This window comes from Sus scrofa, chromosome 9 (genome assembly GCF_000003025.6).
Source record: "Sus scrofa isolate TJ Tabasco breed Duroc chromosome 9, Sscrofa11.1, whole genome shotgun sequence".
NCBI classification, from domain to species: Eukaryota; Metazoa; Chordata; class Mammalia; order Artiodactyla; family Suidae; genus Sus; species Sus scrofa.
Window position 1 is genome coordinate 92483955 of NC_010451.4, and position 24665 is coordinate 92508619.

General features: G+C 37.8%; 1 protein-coding gene across 10 annotated transcripts in view; it reads left to right on the plus strand.

Annotated features, from left to right (window-relative positions):
- SLC25A40 (solute carrier family 25 member 40) overlaps positions 1-24665 on the plus strand; it is a 45206-nt gene that overhangs the window by 2431 nt on the left and 18110 nt on the right. For 7 of the 10 annotated variants that reach the window (XR_002347063.1, XR_002347062.1, XR_002347059.1 and 4 more), the window contains exons 2-5: positions 11621-11689; positions 13993-14113; positions 15501-15560; positions 17610-17716. Coding sequence is in view for 4 of the 10 variants with exons in the window: in XM_021102524.1 (XP_020958183.1) it covers positions 14017-14113; positions 15501-15560; positions 17610-17716 (264 nt within the window). In the remaining 6 variants the exon portion in view is untranslated. The remainder of the gene's footprint in view (positions 1-11620; positions 11690-13992; positions 14114-15500; positions 15561-17609; positions 17717-24665) is intronic. The other 3 variants (XR_002347064.1, XR_002347060.1, XM_021102527.1) reach the window with 1 other exon arrangement.

Consider the following 24665-nt stretch of genomic DNA (forward strand, 5'->3'; position numbering starts at 1 on the left):
GCTCAGATCTGGCGTGGCTGTGGTGTAGGCTGGCAGCTGCAGCTCTGGTTCAGCCCCTAGCCTGGGAAGTTCTGAATGCTGCAGGTGTGGCCCTAAAAAAAAAGAAACGGTATTGAAACTCAACGAATTTCCTGGTGGCTCAGCTAGTTAAGGATCTGGTGTTGTCACTGCTGTGGTGCTGGTTTGATCCCTACCTGGCCCTGGAACTTATGCATGCTGCAGGTGCCCCCCGCCCCCAAAAAAAGCCGGGAATGAAACTCAGATCTTTTAGTAGCCACCAGAAGAGGGACATGGTCATATATCTGTGGCCTGTTAACATAAGTCTCCTTAGTGGACTCCTTACTATCATGTAAATAATCAGGACTGTTGGTAATGAGGTTTATGTTAGTACATCTTGATAAGCTTCACATGAAAGGTATACATTCAAAAAGAAATGGGGCAGTGTTACTTGTGAAAAGTTGGGTAAAGTTCTCTCAAGCAAAGTTGCAGACCATTGAAGAGAATCATGGTCTAATTAAATAAAACATTTGGCTCTGAATCAAGAGAAAATGAATTTCATTCAGTACTGGCTCTAATCCTAGGTAATTTTATGACCTTGGGAAAATACTAACCTGCTCTACTACAATTTCCTCATCTATAAATGGAAGTAATATGTGCCCTGTCTACCCCACACCTTTTTGTGATTATCAAATGAGGCTCTAATTTGTTTTTTCAGACTACCTCATATATATACAAATATACATTTTTAATTTATTTTTATCTTATTATTTTTGCTTTTTAGGGCTGCACCTGTGGTATGTGGAGGTTCCCAAGCTAGGGGTCTAATAGGAGCTACAGCTGCCGGCCTCCACCATAGCCACAGCAATGCCAGATCCGAGCTGCATCTGGGACCTACACCACAGCTCATGGCAATGCCGGATCCTTAACCCACTGAGTGAGGCCAGGGATGGAATCTGCAACCTCATGGTTCCTAGTCAGATTTGTTTCTGCTGCACCACAACGGGAACTCCCAAATATACATTTTTATTCTAGAGTGTAGACAAATGGATTTAATCATTCTTCTGTAATACCACTTCCCTTTCTTCTTTTTCTTAAGCCTCTCTACCTGGCTGGCTGGAGGTTGCTCCTCTTTCTTTTTCATAGCAAGCCTGACTTAGATTCAACCTTTTATCTCCTTATTTGGGGCCTTCAGTAATATCCCAGTAATTTATTGATATATTATCTCCTGAAATGTGTTCTTTTGCTATTTTTATTAGTTAATTTTCATGTTTTAGAGTCTCACTACCTTGGTGAATTGGAGGGCCTAAGGTTTTTCTGAGGTTAGTTTTTAGTTTTCCAGGCTAAGCTTATGAAAGGATAGTGGCTATGGCCTTGAAGTCCATGCCTCAGGTTAGGATAGGCTGGGAAACCAAGGAACAATAAACATATTGAGTCCTGGACCACAACCTAAGTGAAGGGTGAAAAATGGAGAATAAGCTACGCAGAATTCAAAATTTGAGAGTGGCTCACTCTGAGACAGTATAATTCAGAGGCTGTTGTGGCACCTGCAGGAGCAGTTAAGCATAATGAGTTGGTCTAGAGGTTGTATTATGTTTTGAAATAGATTGCAAATTCCTTTAGGATATTACAAAATATGTATTTGGCCATGACTGTAGTCTACCTACCTATCCCACTTCTTTCTTTCCTTCTGTATTGATTGAACATCTACAGTGTGCTAGGCCCAGTGAAATTGGTTTATCCTAAGACCCCCATAGACGTCTCATTATGTAAATTAAAAATTTTTATAATATTTGTAATAATCCACATACAATAAAGTGCACCCATTTTAAGGATGCAGATTGATGACTTTTTTTTTTCTACCTTTTAGGGCCACACCCGCGGCTATTGAGGTTCCCAGGCTAGGGGTCGAATCGGAGCTATAGCTGCCAGCCTACACCACAGCCACAGCAATGCAGGATCTGAGCTATGTCTGTGACCTACACTGTAGCTCATGGCAACAGTGGATCTGTAACCCACTGAGCGAGGCCAGGGATCAAACCCACAACCTCATGGTTCCTAGTTGGATTTGTTTCTGCTGTGCCAGGATGTTAACTCCAGGTTGATGACTTCTGACAAATCAACATTTCTGTTCCTTCAGAAGGTGTTTGAATCTCCCTTCTCTCACCAATGTTAACTACTCTTCTGATTTCTAATAACATAAATAATTTTTCCTTTATTTTGACTTCATATAAATAGAATCATATAATTTATATGCTTTGTGTCTCAGTTATTTTGCATAACATAATATTTTTATGATTCATCCATGTTGCTACCTGTTTCAGTAGTCTATTCCTTTTTATTACTGAGCAGCAGCCATTGTGCAAATGTACCACAGTTTATCCATCAGCTGTTGATAGCTGTTTGGGTTGTTTCTAATTTTGTGTTCGTTGTAAGTAATGGCTCCATGAGCTTTTGTATATAAGTCTTTTTGGGGATATATGTTTTTATTTTTTTTTTTGGAATTGATGGGTAATATGTTTACTGCATATTTGACATGACAAACTATAGAAGTTTTTAATAACTGTTTTCTCCAGCAACATATAAAAGTCTCAGTTGTTAAACATCCTAGTCTCTTACTAGTTTTGAACTGGTATCACACGTATTTTTTTTTTTTGTTATTTATTTATTTATTTATTTGTCTCTGCCTTTTCTAGGGCCGCTCCCTGGCATATGGAGATTCCCAGGCTAGGGGTCTAATCGGAGCCATAGCCACTGGCCTACGCCAGAGCCACAGCAACGCGGGATCCAAGCCGTGCCTTCCACCTATACCATAGCTCACGGCAAGGCCAGATCCTTAACCCACTGAGCAAGGCCAGGGATCAAACCCGAAACCTCATGGTTCCTAGTCGGATTCGTTAACCACTTTGCCACGATAGGAACTCCATTTTTTAAAGTTTTATTGAAGTACAGTTGATTTACAATGTTATCTCATGTAGTTTTTAAAAAGATTGAGGTGAAATTAGATAAAACTCACCATTTAAATTGTTTTGAAGTGTATAATTCAGTGACTTCCAGGGTATTCAGTGTTGTGCAGCCATCACCACTATATAATTCCAGAACATATTCAGTACCTTGTAGAGAGGGTCAATAACCTTTAAGCAGTCATTCTTTGTTTGCCCACCTCCTCAACCTGTGGCAGCTATTAATCTGCTTTCTGTTTCTATGGATTTGCCAACTACAGATATTTCATGTAAATGGAATCATAAAGTAAGTGTTTTTTTGTGCTGGCTTCTTTGATTTAGCATAAAACATTTTTTGGGTTTATTCGTGATTAGCATGTATCAGTACTTCCTCATTTTTTTTTTTTTTAATTTTTTTAAGGCTCGGTGAAATACTATTCCCTGGTAAGGGTATGCCACATTTTGTTTATCCATTCATTGCTTGAACATTTGGGTTATTTCCACTTTTGGCTGTTATGAATCACAACACTCTGAACATTTGTGTACGAGTTTTTGTTAAACGGTATTTTTCTCTTGTGTATATACATAGGAGTAGAATTGCTGCGTCATATGATAATTGTTTTTTGAGGAATGGGCCAGACAGTTTTCTACAGTGCTGGATCATTGTACATTCCCACCAGCAGCGTAAAAGTTTGCCTGTTTCTCCACTTCCTAATCTACACCTGTCGGTTTCCTTTTTCCTTTTCTTTTTTTTTTTTAAATTAATTATAGCCTTCTTACTGGCTGTGACGTGGCATTTTGTGTGTGTGTGTGTGTGTGTGTGTGTCTTTTTAGGGCCTCACCTGCAGCATATGGAAGTTCCCAGGCTAGGGGTCAAATGGGAGCTATAGCCGGTGGCCAACGCCACAGCCATAGCAATGCCAGATCCGAGCCGTGTCTGTGACCTACACCACAGCTCACAGCATTCTGGATCTTTAACCCACTGAGTGAGGCCAGGAATTGAACCTGCATCTTCATGGATACTAGTTTGCTTTGTTAACCACTGAGCCATGATGGGAACTCCTGAAGTGGTAGCTTATTGTGGGCTTTTAAAAAATTTTTTAAAAAATTATAGTTGATTTACAGTATTCTGTCAATTACTGCTGTACTGAAAAGTGACCCAGTTACACATATACGTACATTCTTTTTCTCATATTATCTTCCATCAAGTTCCATCATAAGTGATTGGCTGTAGTTCCCTGTGTTATACAGCAGGATCTTAATTGCTTATAAACTCAGATGCAGTAGTTTGCATCTGCTAACCCCAAACTCCCAGTCCATCCCTCTCCTTCTCCCTCCCCCTTGGCAACCACAAGTCTGTTCTCCATGTCCATGAGTTTGTTTCTCTTCTGTAGATAGGTTCATTTGTGCCGTATTTTAGATTCCAGATATAAGTGATATTATATAGTATTTGTCTTTCTCTTTCTGACTTCACTGAGTGTGAAGTTCCATCCATGTTGCTGCAAATGGCATTGTTTTGTACTTTTTTATGGCTGAGTGGTATTCCATTGTGCATATGTACTGCATCTTCTTAATCCATTCATCTGTTGATGGACATTTAGGTGGTTTCCATGTCTTGGCTGTTGTGAGTAGCATTGCGATGAACATAGAGGTGCATGTATGTTTTTGAGTGAAAGTTTTGTCGTGATGTATGCCAAGGAGGGGATTGCTGGATCATATGGTAGTTCTTATTTAGTTTTCTGAGGTACCTCCATACTGTTTTCCATAACGGTTGTACCCTATTGTGGTTTTGATTTGCATTTCCCTAATGATTAGTTGAGCATCTTTTCATGTGTTACTTGGCTATTAGTATATCTTTTTGAATGTGTATAGTTCTGTTGCCCATGCTTGTTTTCTCTCTTTTCACCCCACCCCCCCGCCCCCGAGGCATATGGAATTCCAAGGCCAGGGATCAGATCCAGCAGCATTCACGACCCAAGTGTCAAAGCCGGATACTGAACCCACTCTGCCAGGCTGGGGATTGAACCTTTGTTCAACTCACAAGATGCTGCCGATCCCATTGCGCCACAGTGGAAACTCCTTTGCCTATTTTTAAATTGGGCTTTTGTCTTTTTGTTGCTGAGTTGTGAGTGTTCTTAAGGATTTTATGTACTATGCGCTTATCAGATAGATTAGCAAAAATTTTCTCCAAATGTATGGGTTGTCTTTTCACTTTTGCTGTGGTATTCTTTGATACACAAAAGTTTTAACTTTGATAAAATCCAATTTTATTTATGTTTTTCTTTTGTTTCTTGTACTTTTGGTGTTATATTTAGGAACCTATTGCCAAATCCAAGTTTATTTAGCTTTACTTCATTTTACCTTCTAAGAGTTTTATAGTTTTAGCTTAGGTCTTTGATTCGTTTTAAGTTAATTTGTGTATATCATGTGAGCTAAGGGTCCAACTTTTTAGATTCCACATATAAGTGATAACATGAAATTTGTCTTTCTCTGCCTGACTTTCTTCATTTAGTATGGTAATTTCTAAGTCCATCCATGTTGCTGTAAATGGTATTATTTCATTCTTTTTAATACTCCATTAAAAAGAGTAATACTCCATTGTATATATGTACTACATCTTCTTTATTCATCTTTCTATGGACGTTTAGGTTGCTTCCATGTCTTGGCTGTTGTGAATAATGCTGCAGTGAACATTGGGTGCATGTATCTTTTTGAATTATGGTTTCCTCTGGAGAGATGCCCAGGAGTAGGGTTACTGGATCATATGGTACAGATTCTTCTTGAGAAAATATTCTCCAACTCATTTTATGAGAATAGCATAGCCTTGAAACCAAAACCCAGTAAGTATGATGTAAGAAACACCAGGAAAATATGGAATTCCCATTGTGGCTAGTTGGCTAATGAATCTGACTAGGAACCATGAGGTTGTGGTTCAATCCCTGGCCTTGCTCAGTGGGTTAAGGATCTGGCATTACTGTGAGCTGTGGTATAGGTCGCAGACGTGGCTCGGATCTGGCATTGCTGTGGCTGTGGTGTAGGCCAGCGGCTACAGCTCCGATTAGACCCCTAACCTGGGAACCTCCATATGCCACAGGTAAGGCCCTAGAAAAGATAAAAACCTCAGGAAAAAAAAAACAAAAAAAAAAAACAACCAGGAAAATAGAAAATATTTTGAACAGAAGGAAAATTACAACACAGTATATCCAAATTTGTGAGATGCAGTGTAAGCAGTGCTTGGAGAGAGTTTTTAGCACTTCAAAGCCTATCTTAGAAAGGAAGAAACGATCTTAAATCAATGATGTCAACAAACACAAAGTAAAAAGAAAAGAAGTTATAAAAATGACATGAGAAAGCTGTGATATAGAAAACAAAAACAGCAGTTCCTGCTGTGGTGCAATGGGATCAGTGGCATTTTTGGAGCTCTGAGATGCAGGTTTGATCCCTGGCCCTGCACAGTGGGTTAAGGATTAGGCATTGCTGCAGCTGTGGCTTAGGTTGTGAATGCAGGTCAGATCTGATCCCTGGCCTGGGACTCCATATGCTTTGGGGAGGCCAAAAAAGAAAAAGAAAACAAAAACTCTAGAGAAAATGAGATTGAAATTTGGTTGGAGATTGGTAAAATTTGTAAATCTCTTGGCAGATTGATCAAGAAAACAGGAGGAGATGTGGAGTTCCCCCCTGGTGCAATGGGTTAAGGATTTGGCATTGTTTTGGCAATAGCTTGAGTTGCTGCTGGAATGTGGGTTCAATCCCTGGCCCAGTGGAGAGGGTTAAGGATCAGCATTGTCACAGCTGTGTTGTAGGTTGCAACTGTGGCTCAGATTCAATCCCTGGCCGGGGAACTTCCATATGCCTATAAGTGTGGCCAAAAAAAAAAAAAAAAAAGTGCGTATTAACTAATATAAAGAAAGAGAGGCAGCATTGCTACAGAACTTATAGGCATTAAAAGGACAAGCAAGCAATATTATGAACAACCTTATGCTCATAAATTCAACACCTTAAATTCTTTAATATGATGAAGAATCTCTTAAAAAATAAATTAAAAGTGTGGAACAACCATCATCCTAATGGGGAATCTTGGCTTCTTTTCAAATTCAGGAATGGATCAATGATACTCATTTTCACCACTATCTAATACTGTAGCGTATGTAATAAGAAAGTTTTAACTGGGAGCATGGTAATTGGGAATGACAGTAATGAAAGTCATTGTTTGTAAACAGTATACACTTTTACACAAAAAACTCAAGAGTTTATAAATGAATAACTAGAAATAGAATTATTTAAAGCAGTGTTGACTGGGTATACGTTTAATATACAAAATCAGTTGCATGTGCTAACAGAGAGAATGTGTAATTAAAAGGAAGACACTTTATTATTAATGTTAGAGATTACCAGGTACCTAGAGTTAGATCTGCCACAAATATGAAGTGTCTCTATAGAACAAATTTTAAAACTTTTCAGAATAGCATTAATGAAGATCTGAATAGGAGTTCCCTGGTGGCTGGGGATCTGGCCACTCTTGTGGTGCGAGTTTGGTCCCTGGCCTGGGAACTCCTGCATGTCATGGGTATGTCCAAAAAAACCCAGTCCTGAATAAATGGACTGCATTCATGAATATTAATTCTCTCCAGATTTATCTACGTAGATTCAATTAAATTCTAATAAAATCCAAAGAGATTTTTATTTTATTTTATTTTTTTGGGGGGTGAAGGAGAAAAAGATAGCTTTATTGCTTTGCCAGGTAAAGGAGGCCACAGCAGACTAATGCCTTAAAGATTGTGCCCTCCTGAAGAGATTTTTTTAGGGAATGTGGTAGGATGATTTTTAAACTTAACATGAAGGATCATAAGGCCAAGAGTCAGAAGTGACTTCAGAAGTGACACTTTTTTTTCTTTTTCTTTTTTTTTTTAAAAGGCCTTACCTGCAGCATATGGAAGTTCCCAGGTTAGGGGTCTAATCGGAGCTGTAGCTGCCAGCCTACACCACAGCCACAGCAATGCCAGATCTGAGCCACGTCTGCAACCTACACCACAGCTCACAGTAACTCTGGATCCTTAACCCACTGAAAAAGGCCAGGGATTGAACCTGCAAGCTCATTTTTCCTAGTCAGATTCGTTTCCACTGTGCCACAACGGGAACTCTAGAAGTGACACTTCTAAGGAAGAGGAACAGGAAGGGTGGACTTGCCCTATCAAATATAAGAACTTATTAGGATGCACTAATAACAGTGTGGTATGGTTTAAGGATGGATAAGTTGACCAGGAGAAGAGATAGACTAGAAATAGTTCCACATAGGAATTAAACTTAGTTATGACCTACAGTAGCATGTCAGTTTAAAGGAGAAAGCGCCAATTATTTAATAATTGGGGCTGAATAAGTAGTTAACTTGTTTTTACATGGGAAAAGATGAAATTGGACCCTTATTTTACATGCTATTAAAAAATGAATGCATATAGAGTTCCTGCCATGGGGCAATGGGTTAAGAATCCAACTGCAGTGGCTCAGGTTGCTGTGGAGGCATGGGTTCCGTCCCTGGCCAGGCATAGAGGGTTAAGGCTTGGGCCCTGCCTGCAGCTGCTGCTTAGGTCATGACTGTGGCTCAAATCCGATCCCTGGTCTGAGAACTCCATATGCTGCAGGGTGGCCAAAAAAGAAAAATAAAAGGTAGACCTCATGTGTTTGGTTTACCACAAAAATACGTAAGAACTTTATTGAAAGATACTTTAAAGAAAGTGGAAAGACAAATCATAGACTCTGAGAAGAGACACTTCACACAATCTGCAAATAATTTGTACTAAATTTTCTTTTTTTTTTTACTTTTTAGGGCTGCACCCATGACATGGGGTTTCCCAGGCTAGGGGTCAGATAGGAGCTATAACTGCTGGCCTACGCAACAGCCCCAGCAACGTCACATCTGAGCCATGTCTGCGACCTACACCACAGCTCATGGCAACACCAGAACCTTAACCCACTGAACGAGGCAAGGGAGTGAACCTGTGTCCTCATGGATGCTAATCAGATTTGTTTCCACTGAGCCATGATGGGAACTCCTGTACTAAATTTGTAATAAAAATTGTATAATAATTTGTAGTAAAAATTTCCTCAAACCAATATAAAATTTAAATGCCTCAACAGAAAAATGGACAAGAAATATGAATGTTCGTGTTACATAAGAGGCAACACATACTGCTTATAATGTGAAGAGATGTTCAGCATTGTTAATGATGGGGAACATAAAGCCAGACTATAATAACACAGTGTTTAACGTACATTTGATGAAAAAATTTAAAATTCTGATGATACTAAGTATATATTGATTTTTTTATCTTCTGACTTGAATATTGCCCCCATCCTGTTACTCAGACATCTCCATTCATCACTTGGTTCAGTAGATTTTGTCATCAAATAGCTTTCAGTTCTTCCCCCCAAAAAGGCTCATTGATTAGTCATGTTTGAGATTGTTTGCCGTTTATACTTGAAGACCACCTTGTCCAGGTATAGCAAGTCATTAATACTAATCTGAGTACAGAATGCAATGAAAGTATAGGAAGGGGGAGTTTCCTAGGGAGTTGAGGGAGGAAACTATTCTTGCAGAACATTTGTGAGATGTCCCAAAGTTAAAGGAGCTATTACTGTTCAAGTCATCATTCCCACTAGTTCATGTGCTTCTTGAGAAAGGGATAGTACCTGACACTTAGAAGAGTGGAAAGATTCAAGGAAAAAGGTAAGTAGGTTGATCGGGCTAGAGGGAATTTAAAGCACTGGAGAATACTTTTTGAGGCTTCAACAATACGCTAGGATTACTTCCCACTTTGTCTCCATATACTCCCAAATCTGTGGGCATCTCATCCATTTGACCTGCGGTATTTTGAAAAGGAGACTAATTTTTCAGATCTCATATGTGGATTCATGTTATGATCTTCAGGAATTTTTGAAAGGACATTTTTCTGAAATACTTAATATATATGTTAGGAAATAATAAAAAGCTCAGTAATCTTCAATTTTTGGCTCTAAAAATTTACATCTAGATTTTTGTATTTTTTCTCTGCTAAATAATTGCTAAAATATATATCAGTTTCTCTGGTTTTGATTTCAGGTGAGAATATCCAAGTTGCCAACTTTCTGGGATGTGTGTCAAAGTACTGTAGGCCTTTTTACCTTTCTGGAGGAGTCGAATACCTATATTGTAGAATATGTGTATTATATTTCCACTTAAAAGACCTGTGTTCATTTAAATGTTAGAACTATGTTCTTAGATTTGAAGATTTTATGTACATTTCAAGAATTAAAAAAAAAACAATTTATTGTGCACATTTTCCCATATACACAAAAATACAGAAGAATGAAAATATTTATCACCTAGATTTAATAGATTATTAACATTTGAATTATTTATTTTTTCTGAAGTATTATACTCTACAGCTCTCATAACATTTTAGCCCTTAGTACCTCATTATGAATGACCCTCTTTTAAAAAAAAGACACTTTCTGAGTAACCACAATACTATTATCTCGCCAAAATCAACAGTAATTTTTTAATATTATCTAATATCCAGCCCATGTTCAGATTCCTTTCTTTTCTTTTCTTTCCTTTTTTTTTTTTTTTTTTTTTTTTTTTTGTCTTTTTGCCATTTTCTTGGGCCGCTCTCACGGCATATGGAGGTTCCCAGGCTAGGGGTCCAGTCGGAGCTGTAGCCACCAGCCTATGCCAGAGCCACAGCAACGCTGGATCCGAGCTGCGTCTGCAACCTACATCATAGCTCACGGCAACGCCGGATCGTTAACCCACTGAGTTAGGGCAGGGATCGAACCCGCAACCTCATGGTTCCTAGTCGGGTGGGTTCGTTAACCACTGCGCCACGATGGGAACTCCCTTTCCTTTTTTTTTAAAGGGCTGCACCTGCGGCATATGGAACTTCCCAGGCTTGGGGTCGAATCAGAGCCACAGCCATAGATAGCAATGCTGGATTTGAGCTGCATGCAACGCTGGTTCCTTAACCCACTGAACAAGGCCAGGGCCCGCATCCTTGTGGATACTATTTGGGTTTGTTTCCACTGCATCACAACGGGAACTCCCCAGATTTCTTCTGTTACTTTCAAACTGGCTTTCTAAAGTTTGTGTATTCGAACGAGGATGCATTTGGTTGGTGACTGTCTTAAGATTCCTTTATTTTGTACAGTGGTTCCTCCCTTGCCACCTTTTTTCCTGCCTTACTTTCATTTGTTGAAGACACAAAGGCAGTAGTCCTATAGACAGAGTATTACACCTTCTCCTATGCTGTGGCAACCTTCACCATGTTGCTTTAGTCTCTGAATTTCCTTTTGGCAACCTTCACCGTGTTACTTTAGTCTCTGAATTTCCTTTGTGTGTCACAAAATCTAGTTGTCCAACTCCTAATGATGTTAAACTTGGTATGTTCAGGTTTAGAATTGTTTTTAAAGCTCAATGTATTTATTGTGATAATACTAAGATTTTTTGTGAAAATACTTTCATAACTCTAATGATAGCATTTTGTGGAGAGCTCATGTTACTCAGAGTACTTAATAGAATTATTTAGTAATAATACTTTATAAAAATCTGATTTATATTTTAAAACTTTTTAATATACTCCGTTCCTTTAGGCTTGTTATCCCTCTCCTGTGTGAAAAGATAAAATAGTTACTTTCTTTTTTCACTATAGATTTTCAGCTACTGATGTTACAAACAGTAAAATATTGGAACATAGACTTGAGGAAAAGACTTAAATCAGGTAGGCAAATAATAAAAGTCTAAAACAATACAACTACCATTCATTTTATAAAAGTCATTATTGGGACAATTAACAAAATTGGAAAATGAATTATAGAATACTGTCAGCATTGTTTCCTCAATTTGATAATTGTACTGTGATTATATGGTCATATTCTGAGGTATTTGAAATGAAGAGGGTATGATATATGCAGTCTACTTTCATATGGTTCAGAAAAAAAATGATATGTAATATTAGAGAACATTTGGTTTAATTTAAACGCTAAAAGGAATTTATATATTCCCAGTGGAAGTATAAATTGGTCAAGTCTTTCAAGAAAGCATTTTGGTAATTTGTTTCAAGTTTTAGCTTAGCCTAGCAGTCTTATTTTTTCCCCTATAGTAATTGGATGAACACTACAATAAGATGTATGTATAAGAATATTTATATGAGAGTTTATGTGATTAATAAATTAATGAAAAATTGACAGTAACTTAAACATCTAACGATATGCAGCTGATTAAATATTAAAAACCATATGAGCATTAAAATAATAATGTAAATCTTTATTTATTTATTTTTTTGTCTTTTTACCATTTTTTGGGCCGCTCCCATGGCATATGGAGGTTCCCAGGCTAGGGGTCTAATTGGAGCTGTAGCCACTGGCCTATACCAGAGCCACAGCAACACGGGATCTGAGCCACGTCTGCGACCTATACCACAGCTCATGGCAACACTGGATCCTTAACCCACTAAGCAAGCCCAGGGATTGAACCCGCAACCTCATGGTTCCTAGTCGGATTCATTAACCACTGAGCCACAATGGGAGCTCCTGAATCTATATTTATTGACACAGTGTCTGTAATTTTAAGTGTCAAAGCTAGCCACTAAAAATAAGTAGCATTAACCTATTATGTCTTTCTGAAAGACACAGATAAATGAATGTTTGTGCATATTTTTTTTTGTCTTTTTAGGGCCTCACCCACAGCATATGAAAGTTCCCAAGCTAGAGGTTGAGTTGGAGCTGTAGCCAAGGCCTTCATCACAGCCACAGCAATGCCAGATCCGAGCCACGTCTGTGACCTACACCACAGCTCATAGCAATGCTGGATCCTGAGCGAGGGCAGGGATTGAACCTACGTCCTCATGGATGCTAGTCAGATTTGTTTCTGCTGAGCCAGGATGGGAACTCTGAATGTTTGTACATATTTGATCAGATATAATCTTTACATATGTGTGTGTGTGTGTGTGTGTGTGTGTGTATATATATATATATATTATACATATATATGTGCTTTTGTGTACATGGATATTTGGAAAGATGGTACCTGTATGTTACCAGTATTTTTTTTCTTTTTTATTAAAGTAGTTGATTTATAATGTTGTGCCAATTTCTGCTATACAACAAAGTGACCCAGTCATACATATATATGTATACACATTCCCTTTCTTATATCATCTCCAGTAGCTATTTTTAAATGTTTATAAGTGATTTTCATACTTGAATTTTTCCAAAGAGTATATGTTGCTTTTCTCTTGAAAGCGTTCCAAGATAATGCTTCCTATAAAGGTTATATATCTTGATTTTATTTTGTACCCTTGCAACAATGTTTGATATACAATAAAAATAGTATTATATTTGCTGATAACTTTGTGCTGGATTAGTAACTGAGTAGTTTTTTGCGGCTAAATTTCTGAGCCTTGCTAGTCAGCTGCTTTCATTTTGTTTGGTGGCGAGAGCCCGTTTTCTTTTCTTTCTTTCTTTCTTTTTTTTTTTTTTTTTTGTCTTTTTGCCATTTATTGGGCGGCTCCCATGGTATATGGAGGTTCCCAGGCGAGGGGTCGAATCAGAGCTGTAGCCACCGGCCCACGCCAAAGCCACAGCAATGTGGGATCTGAGCCGCGTTTGCAACCTACACCACAGCTCATGGCAACGCCGGATCCTTAACGCACTGAGCAAGGCCAGGGATCAAACCCACAACCTCATGGTTCCTAGTCAGATTCGTTAACCACTGAGCCACGACGGGAACTCCAGAGCCCATTTTCTTAATGCTCTGTTCATTGCCTTACAAATGTGATGCTGCTCACACAGCTTAGCTCAAGTACGTTACCATTTTTGGAAAATCAGAGAAAGTGTTGAATTAATGACAGTTGTATAGTGCTTTTGTGTATAGTACTTATATTTTTACTTCTATAGTGGTTAACGACATGTGCTTTGATGGTAATACTAATTATGGTTTTTGTAGTTTATTAAACTCTTGGCAATTAATTTTGAGAGGATTTTCCATTTAACTTTTATTTCACATCTTGCTCTTCTTTAACAGATTTGTCTTCTGTTAGTTAAAAATATGGATCCTGAAGCAGAGGGACCAGCAATTATCACGGTGACACCTCTTCAACAAATGCTTGCCTCTTGTACAGGAGCTATACTGACATCACTGATGGGTAAAATAACGTTATGGTGTAGATTATGTAATTGAGTGAATCATTGATTCCATTTGAGTTTTACTACCTATGAAATCATGATGATATTATCATTCATGCTTCATCATGATGGCTTGAAAAGAACCCTGGACAGAGAATCCAGAGACTAGAATTTTACTCTTTATTTTGTCATTCTCAGGATGAATGCAGTTTGGGATAGCTCTTAATCTCTCTGAACTTCATTTTTCGTCTGTAAAATTATGGGCTTAGGTCATGAGTTCTTTGAGGTCCCTATCCATATTAAAGTTTTATGACTCTGTTGTGCTTTTTATTTAGTAGAAAGAAGATGGAATAAAATATAGCATAGTGAAAAATACAGAATTTGGGTAACTTAGAGTAGCAATAAATACAAATTATGTTTTTGCTTTGCTTTTTTGTAATGGTGAATTGCTTAAATTTCTCTGGAGCACATTTTTCTTATATAGGCACAGCCAAATGACATAGGTGATAGTTTAGTTTTTTAATGATGTTAAGTTGGCTAGTTATTTAAATAAGATAGCAGATAATTAGAACGAACATAAAGTAATTACTTTATAGTGTAGTGTCTTACTTAAGGTCAGAATGCTAGGGTTGTAAAGGCCTTAGAGAGCTTCAGATGTGACCGCCTCATTCTCAGACAAGGAAATATAGCATGCATTCTGGAGTTCTCATCTGTGGCTCAGTGGAAATGAATCTGACTAGCATCCATGAGGACGCAGGTTCGATCCTTGGCCTCACTCAGTGGGTTAAGGATCTGGCATTGCCATGAACTGTGGTGTAGGTTGCAGACATGGCTCGGGAAAAAAAAAGCAAAAATACCCAAAAACAAAAACAAATAAAAAAACTCCCATTCTCCTTTGCTGTACTGTTCCCAAATGGAATAATGCAATATGGTAATAAGGATGATTTATGGCAAACTTACTCACGTTTGCATTATTTACACCTTTTATTTGATACAGATGAATTTAATGGATTAAGAAGACTTATGTTTGATTATTGATTACTTGTAGTACAGAATTATTCTCAAATATTTAAATAGACTTTTGGGACTTTCTTTACCTTAGCATGCTTTCTTACAAATACTAGTATTTTAGTTTTAATGCTAATGGTATTATAATTGTAGAAATATTATAAATGAGAGTGAAGTGTTTGTGAGAGAAGTAAGTATTTTTTTTTATTGGTTCTCTCGAAATGAAATTCATGGCAAAAAATTAGAATGTTAACAATCAAAACCTCTTCAGGGTAAATAATCTTACCCATTATGTAGTCATGAGGAAAGACATCATTTGATGTATTTTGTGTTCTTTGGATAAATATCTGTTCAATTTGCAGGTATCACTTGTTAATTGAAATTTATGTATCTTCACAGTGACACCCTTTGATGTTGTTAAAATTCGACTCCAAGCCCAAAACAACCCATTCTCCAAAGGTTTGTGTTCTAGTTATCCTGAAAATGTAAGATTTTTAAATGTCACTGCATTCATTTTTGTATGAATAAAATCCTTTTGGGGTCAGTTTTAAAAAATAGATGCCTTTATCCTATGCAAAAATATATTTTCATCTCTTAATTGTCTGTGATGAGGTCTAGGCAGAAAACAAGTAAGTTGACCCTTGAACATTGAGGGGGTTAGCACCCCACACCATCTGTGCAGTTGAAAATCCACGTATAACTTAGGTTGGCCCTTGGTGTCCATAGTTCCTCCATATTCACAGTTCCTCATCCTCAGGTTCAACCAGCTGCAGGTAGTGTAGTACTGTAGTATTTATCATTGGAAAAAATCTGCACATAAGTAGACCCTCACAGTTCAAATCTCTGTCATTCACGGATCAGCTTCCTATGTGTATGTGTATATGTAACACATAAAACACTTTTGTGAACCTAGTAATTAAAGCAGAGATGATTTTATATGTGAGTATACCCTCACCAGCAAAAACAGAATTATACTTGTAAGGGACCTTAGAATCTATCTTCCTCCTTTGGTCCAAGACCTGTGCCCATCCTAGAATGTTGATCTAGCAGTCAACAACTTGAATAGTGAGAGGAAGTTCCATTATTTTATCAGGCAGCTTGGTTAATTGCTGAACATAGCTTAGGTGGATTTTGAGAAGAGTAGTTATATATTTTTATTAGATGGGCAAAAATAGAAATTCCTTGGTCACTCTTTTACAGTTTTATAAAGATGATATCATTGCAAATGTGTTTCAGTAGCAAAAGACAGGCTGGACTGTGAGAAGGTTAGCTCAGATGTCAATGCCACTGTGTTGAATGCATAGCAGTGAGATGGGATGGACAACAAGCATTATATCAGATGAATGAAAGGATAGATGGATTGTAGGAAGAGACTGTAAGGTAGTTTCCTATGCATTACAGTTACACAAATGTATTATAAAACTGACAGAATTATATATGGTCAAATAGAGAAGACTGTTTTGGCAGCAAGAATGAATCCAGTAATGACAAGGAATCATTACTAGAGGAAGTTGTAATAAATTAGGACGGAGCTGATGAATGTCTGCGTTGAGCAGTATAAATACAGAGAAAGGGACAAAGCATAGCATTATTTACATTAGTTGAGAAAAAAATATTTTTCATAATCTGTTTTTTCAGTTGAGGTATAATTGATATATAATATTGTATTAGCTTTAGGTTACAGTATGATGATTTGCTATATATTGCAAAATGATTACTACAGTAAGTTTAGTCAGCATCTATCACCTCACAAAGTTAATAATTTTTTTTTTCTTATAATGGGATGTTTTAGGTTCTACTCCCTTAGCAACTTTTATATATTTATTTATTTATTGTCTTTTTAGGGCAGCACCTGCAGCTTATGGAGTTTCCCAAGCTAGGGGTTGAATCGGAGCTGTAGCCATTGGCCTACACCACAGCCACAGCAACGCCAGATCTGAGGCCCATCTGCGACCTATAGCACAGTTCATGGTGATGTCAGATCCTTAACCCAATGAGCGAGGCCAAGGATCAAATCTGTGTCCTCATGGATACTAGTCAGATTTGTTTTCCCCTGAGCCATGACGGGAACGCTGCAATTTTTAGATATATATTAGATTTCACAATATATTTTTGTCTGAATATTCCTTACTTACCACAGAGTTTTCTGCTGGTCACATAGAGAATACGTACCCCCCATTTTCTCTTTTTAAAATAGGTTTTCCTTCTCTATCTTCCTTCTCCATTCCCTCAGATAAACTAATTTATTTCTGTGTACATTTGCTGATTACAGTTCTGATAACATAATCCACTAATTTATTCATTTGCTTTCCACCACTGTGAGTTTAGAGCCCAGTGCTGTGTCATTAAGCAAATAAAATTATAATGTTTCATCCTAAAAGGTGAAAATAAGGTTGTGTCTTTTTTCATGATTTTCTAGCCTGCCCATTGTAACTTTGAGTTTGTTCATCTGTAAAAACAATACAGTTGCTCAAAGTACTCACTGACTTTTGGAACCTTCTTTGTTAGGAAAATGCTTTGTGTATAGTAATGGACTTATGGATCACCTATGTATCTGTGAAGAAGAAGGCAACAAAGCATGGTATAAGAAGCCAGGACGTTTCCAGGGAACGCTGGTAAAGAGATTATGTTATTTATGATCACAATATTCTTAAATTTACTGTTATGTGTGAAAGATTAATAATTGCTGGAGAGTAAAAAGTCCATCATGTAGTTAACACACTTATCCACAAGGAAGACATTGGAGTTCCTGTCGAGGCTCAGTGTATTGAACCCAACTAGTATCCACGAGGATGTGGGTTTGATCCCTGGCCTCGCTTAGTGGGTAGGGGATTAGGGTTGCCGTGAGCTGTGGTGTAGGTCCCAGATGTGGCTCGGACCCCATGTTGCTCTGGCTGTAGTGTAGGCCGGCAACTACAGCTCCAATTTGACCGCTAGTGTGGAAACTTCCATATGCCTCAGAGTCAGCCCTTAAAAGCAAAAAAAAAAAAAAAAAAAAAAAAAAAAAAAAAAGGTAGACATTGAAGCAGGAAAAGGGAAGTATTTTCTCTGCTTCTAACTCTGTTAATTTTATTTTCTTCTATTCATGCTTTCTTATGTAGGAAAAAAAAAAGTAGATTTTAAAATACTTTTTATTTTGAGATACTTGTAGATCATATGTAATTTTAAGAAAAATGCACAAATAGACACCCATGTACCCTTTTCCCAGTTTTCCCCAGTGGTAACATGTGACAAGACAGGTACAATATGACCCAGTTTTGCCCAGTGGTAACATGTGACAATATGGATACCATATGACTACCAGGATATCGAGGTTGGTACAGTGGAGATACAGAACAACTCCATCACCACAAGGATCCTTCCTATGTCCCTTTTGTAGCCACACCCACTTCTTCACTCCTGGCAGCCTCTCCTAATGTGTTCTCCATTTATATAATTTTGTCATTTCAAGAATATTATATAAATGAAATCATAACATATATAACATTTTGGAATTGGCACGTTTCACTTAGCTTAATTATCTGAAGATTCATCCAAGTTGCTTGATGTGTCAGTAGTGTATTCCTTTTTATTACTCAGTAGTGTTCCATGGTATGGATGTACCACAGTTTGTTTTCTGGGAGTTTGGCTCTGAATAAAACTGCTCCCTATATGCATTCACAGGTTTTTGTGTGAGAGTAAGTGTAAGAAAGAACTACTCATTGTTTTGCTCTTTGAGTACTCTAATTACAACACTTCTGAACCAGATATGTGGGTCCCCCCCCATAGCAAGCAGTTCTCCAGTGGACACCAATTGGGTATTCTATGATTTAACTCAATTCTGACACTGTCTACATGGAGTTAGTGTCAGGACTGATCCCACTCAGACACCACTCAATCCAGGTTGTCACCTGTGTTCCTGATGGACTGGCTATAAATCGGAGGTTCCCATGACCCCCTTCTTGGGTTTGTTAATTTGCTAGAACAGCTCACAGAACTCAGGGAATCAGTTTACTTACCAGATTACCAGTTTATTACAAAAAGTTACAACTCAGGAACAGTGAGATAGATGCATAGGGCCAGACTTGGGGGCAGGGGTGTGGATCTTCCACGTACTCTGCAGGTATGTCACCCTTCTAGCACCTCCACATGTTCCCCAGCCTAGAAGCTTCCAAATCCCATACTTTAGAGATTTTTGTGGGGGTCTCGTTAAATAGACACAATTGAATACTTCACTGGGCATTGGTGCCTGATTCAACCTCCAGTTCCTCCTCCCTTCCCAAAGCCCCTGGATTTGGGGACTGCGGTAAAGTAAAAGGGTGGGATTGAAATTTCCAGTCCTTTAATCAAGTGATTGGTTCCCCCTTGCAACCAGCCCCTTCCTCTCTGGTTCTCTAGGGCCTTTCCAAAAATCATCTCAGTAGCATAAACAGGTGTGGTTCAAAGGGGCTTGTTATGAATAACACAAGACACTAATTTTACCTGTATTCTCTGGAGCTTTTTCAGGACTGAGAAAAAAAGAACAAAAATTATAACACATGATGCTTCCCTTACCCTTTATCAATCAGGAAATTAAAAGGGTTGTAGGAGCTGTGTGCCTGGAACCATGGATTAAGGCCAAAATGTATACCTCTTATTATAAATCGTAATATCACTGTAATTCTTCATTTCTCTGGGGTAAATGCCCAGGATTGCAGTTGCTGGGCCATATGCTAGTTGCATGTTTAGAGTCTAAGACACTGCTGACCTGTTTACTAGACTGGTAGTACCATTTCACATTCCCAGTGGCAGTGTGCATGACTTGATCTAATTTCTCTGCATCCTCACTAGTATTTGGTGTTGTCACTATTTTTCTTTTAGCAGTTAACATCATGGTGGTTTTAATTTGCATTTCCCTAGTGTCTAATGATGTTGAATATCTATTCATATGTTTATTAGCCATCAGTATATCCTTTTCAGTGAAATGGCTTTTCATGTCTTTTACCCATTTTCTAATTGAACTGTTTGTATTTTCACTGTTAAATTTTGAGCGCTCCTTAAATAACTTAGGTATTAGTCCTTTGTTGAATGTGTGGTCAATAAATATTTTTTCCCACTATCTAACCTGTCTTTTCATCCTTTTAAACAGGGTCTTTCATGGAGTAAAAGTTTTAAATTTTGATCAAGTCCATATTCCTTTTTAAATTAGTGTTTTCATTTTCTTTGAAGAAATACTCAGGAGTGAAATTGCTAGGTCATATGGTACTTCTATTTTATTTTTTTGTCTTTTTTTTTTTTTTTTTTGCTATTTCTTTGGGCCGCTTCCGTGGCATATGGAGGTTCCCAGGCTAGGAGTCTAATTGGAGCTGTAGCCACCGGCCTACGCCAGAGCCACAGCAACGCGGGATCCGAGCTGCGTCTCCAACCTACACCACGCCGGATCGTTAACCCACTGAGCAAGGGCAGGGACCGAACCTGCAACCTCATGGTTCCTAGTCGGATTCGTTAACCACTGCGCCACAACGGGAACTCCCTATTTTATTTTTTGATGCACCTTCCTGCTGTTTTCTGTTTTGGCCATACCAGTTTACATTCCCATTAGTAGTGCACAAGGGTTCCCTTTTCTCCACATCTTTGTCAACCCTTGTTATTTGCTGTCTTTTGGATAATAGCCTTTCTGACAGGTGGGAGGTGGTATCTCGTGGTTTTGGTTTGCATGTCTCTGATGATCAGTAATGTTGAGCATCTTTTCATGTGTCTTTTGGCCATCTGTATATCTTCTTTGGAAAATGTTTATTCAGATCTGCTGCCCATTTTTTAATCAGGTTTTTTTTTTTTTTAAATCTTGAGTTGTATGAGTTCTTTATTTTGGATAGTAACCCCTTATTGGATATATTGTTTGGAAATATCTTATTTAGTAGGTGGCCTTTTTGTGTTTTCAATAGGTTCTTTTGCTGTGAGAACATTTTAGTTTGATGTAGTTCCATTTGTTTATTTTTGCTTTTATTCCTTTGCCTGAGGAGACATCCAAAAGGATATTATAAAGACTGATGTCAAAGAGCTTACAGCCTATGTTTCCTTCTAGACATTTTTGTGGTTTCAGGTCATATTTAGGTCTTTAATCCATTTTGCATTTATTTCGTGTATGATATGAGAGGGTGGTTCAGTTTGATTTTTTTTTTTTTTTTTTTTGCTTTTCAGGGCCGCATTTTCGGCATATGGAATTCCCAGGCTAGGGGTTGAATTAGAGCTGCAGCTGCCGGCCTTCGCCACAGCCACAGCCGTAGGGGATGTGAGCCGCATCTGCAACCTACACCACAGCTCATGGCAAAGCCAGATCCTTAACCTACTGAGTGAGGACAGGGATCAAACCTGTATCCTCATGGATACTTGTCAAATTTGTTACTGCTGATGCACAATGGGAACTCCCCATTTTATTCTTTTTGATGTAATAATGAATGGGATTGTTTCCTTAATTTCTCTTTGAGTTTGTTATAGTGTGTAGAAACGCAATAGATTTCTGTATATTAATTTTGTATCCTACGACTTTGTACTATATTCATCGATGAGCTCAAGCAGTTTTTTTGTGGTGTCTTTAGAATTTCCTATGTATAATATCAAGTCATCTGCAAACAGTGGCAGTTTCACGTCTTCCTTTCCAATTTTGATACCTTTTATTTTTTTTTCTCGTCTGATTTTTCTGGCTAGGACTTCCAATACTGTGTTGAATAAAAGTGGTGAGAGTGGGCATCCTTGTGTTTTTCCTTATCTTAGTAGAAATGCTTTCTGCTTTTCACTGTTGAATATGATGTTAGCTGCGGTCTTGCCATATATGGTTTTTATTATGTTGAAGTAGATTCTGTCTCTCCCCATATACCCACTTTGCTAAGGGTTTTTATCATGAGTGGATGTTGAATTTTGTCATGGCTTTTTCTATATCTATTGAGATGAGCATATGATTAAAAAAAATTTTTTTTTTTTTTGTCTTTTGTCTTTTTTGCCGCACCCACGGCATATGAAGGTTCCCAGGCTAGGGGTCAATTTGGAACTACAGTTGCCGGCCTGTACCACAGCCCCAGCTGCGCCAGATCTGAGCCGTCTGTGACCTATACCACAGCTCACGGCAACATCAGATACTTAACCCACTGAGCGAGGCCAGGGATTGAACCCACAACCTCATGGTTCCTGGTCAGATTCGTTTCCACTGCATCACGACAGGAACTCCAAACTTTTTTTTTTTATTATAGTTGATTTACAGTGTGAACATATGATTTTTATTCTTCAGTTTGTTAGTGTGTATCATTGATTTGTAGATATTGAAAAATCCTGGAGTTCCCGTCATGGCTCGGTGGTTAATGAATCCAACCAGGAACCATAAGGTTACGGGTTCCATCCCTGGCTTTGCTCAGTGGGTTAAGGATCTGGCGTTGCCATGAGCTGTGGTGTAGGTTGCAGACACGGCTTGGATCCTGCGTTGCTGTGGCTCTGGCGTATGCCGGTGGCTACAGCTGTGATTCGACCCCTAGCCTGGGAACCTACATATGCCTGGGGAGTGGCCCTAGAAAAGACAAAAAGACAGAAAAAAAACAACAAAAAAAAGAAAAATTCTTACATCCCTGGGTTTAATCTCACTTAATCATGTTGAATGATCCCTTTTGATCATTGCTTATTATCTTGTTGAATTTGGTTTGCTAATATTTTGTTGTGGATTTTTGCATCTGTGTTCATCAGTGATATTGACCTGTCATTTTCTTTTTTTGTTATAGTTTGTCTGCTTTATTTGGCTTTGTCTGGTTTGGGTATCAGGGTGATGCTGGCCTTGTAGAATGAATTCAGAAGCATTCCTTCCTCTGCAGATTTTTGGAATAGTTTGAAAGGGATTAGTGTTAACTCTTCACTAAATGCTAGAATTCACCTGTGAAGCTATCTGGTCCTGGACTTTTGTTTGTTGGGAGTTTCCTTATTATTGATTTATTTCATTACTAGTAATTGGTCATATTTTCTATTTCTCCTGGGTCAGTCTTGAAAGATTATATACTTATGAATTTGTGCATTTTTTCTTGGTCATCCCTTTTGCTGGAGAGTAGTTGTTCATAGTAATTTCTTATGATCCTTTATATTTCTGTGGTGTCAGTTGTCATTTCTCTTTTCTCATTTCTAATTTTATTGATTTGGGCCCTTTCTCTTTTTTTCTTGATGAACCTAACTAAAGGTTTATCAATATGGTTTATCTTTTCAAAGAACCAGCTCTTAGTTTCATTGATTTTTCTCTAATTCTTTTACAACCAGCCTGTATCATAATAATTGAAATTTCTTATACAGCTATGATTGAGTCATGCTTTTTAAATCACTCTGTGAGTTTTTATCTCTTAATTGATGTGTTTAGACTATTTATTTTTAATGATATTAGGCATATATTAGAGCTTAAGCCTACCATGTCTTTCTTTTGGTATCTTTTTGTTCTGTTTTCAGTTTCTGTTTTGTTTTCCTGGCTTTTTATGCATTACTTGAAAAATTTTTAGAATTTCATTTTCACTTATAGGGTTTTTGTGTATATATTCCTTTGCTGAAATGTTCTAATTTTTCATTTGTTTTGGACATGTTTATAAATGGTCATTCATTCAGTGATTTTTTTTTATGTTGACTTTAAAATCTTTGTCAGATAATTCCAATTTCTGTCTTATCTCAGTGTTGGTGTCTGTTTATTGACTCTTTTCATTCAGTTGACATCTTCCTACTTCTTAAAATGATGAATGATTTTTGATTGAAACCAAGAAATTTTGAGTATTATAAAACTCTGAATATGATTTAAACAGTCTGTTTTAACTGATAAGTTCCATCTTCAACTCCAGTGACTCCTTGCTGTCTCCATTCTTCTGTGTGCCGAAAAATTAGTGAATTTTTCATTTCAGGTTTAGAATTATCATTTGGCTATTTTTTTATAGTAACTATTTCCTTGCTGGAATTTGAGATTTGTCCATTCATTATGCATACATCATCTTTTAAGTTCTTGAACATGTTTAGAATAGCTTCTTTAGAGTTCGTGTTTGGTGATTGCATCATCTTAATCGTATCAGTGTTTGTGGTTTTTTTTCCTCGGTATTGGCACATTTTCTTGTTTTTATATCTGTCGAGCTTTGGATGGTGAACGTTATGAAGAATGCATTGTAACGACTCTAGATTCTTTTATATTCTTCTGAAGAGTCAGTGTTGTTCTAGAAGGCAGTTAACTTTGGCCGGATTCATACTCAGGCGTCCCTGTGGTAGGCTGCAGCTGAAATTCCCACTGAGGCTTTAGGTGCTGGGTTTTTTTTTGTTGTTGTTGTTTGTTTGCTTGTTTGTGTTTCCAGAACTCTCTTGTCTTCTCCTGGGACTGTGTAATTTAGTGGTGAACCACATTTTGTGGCTGATGTTTTCTCAAATTTGGAGGCCTGTGTCCTCTGTTGCCTTTTTTTCAAGGATTTCCCTTCTAACATTCTGGTTAGTCTGCCAGCCTGAACTCTGTATTTGTTATCTCAAGCAAGTAAATGCACTGTTCCTTGACTCCCACAGACAGAATGTCGTAAACATGCAAACCTCACTTAGTGAACTTTGTGTCTTTTAACA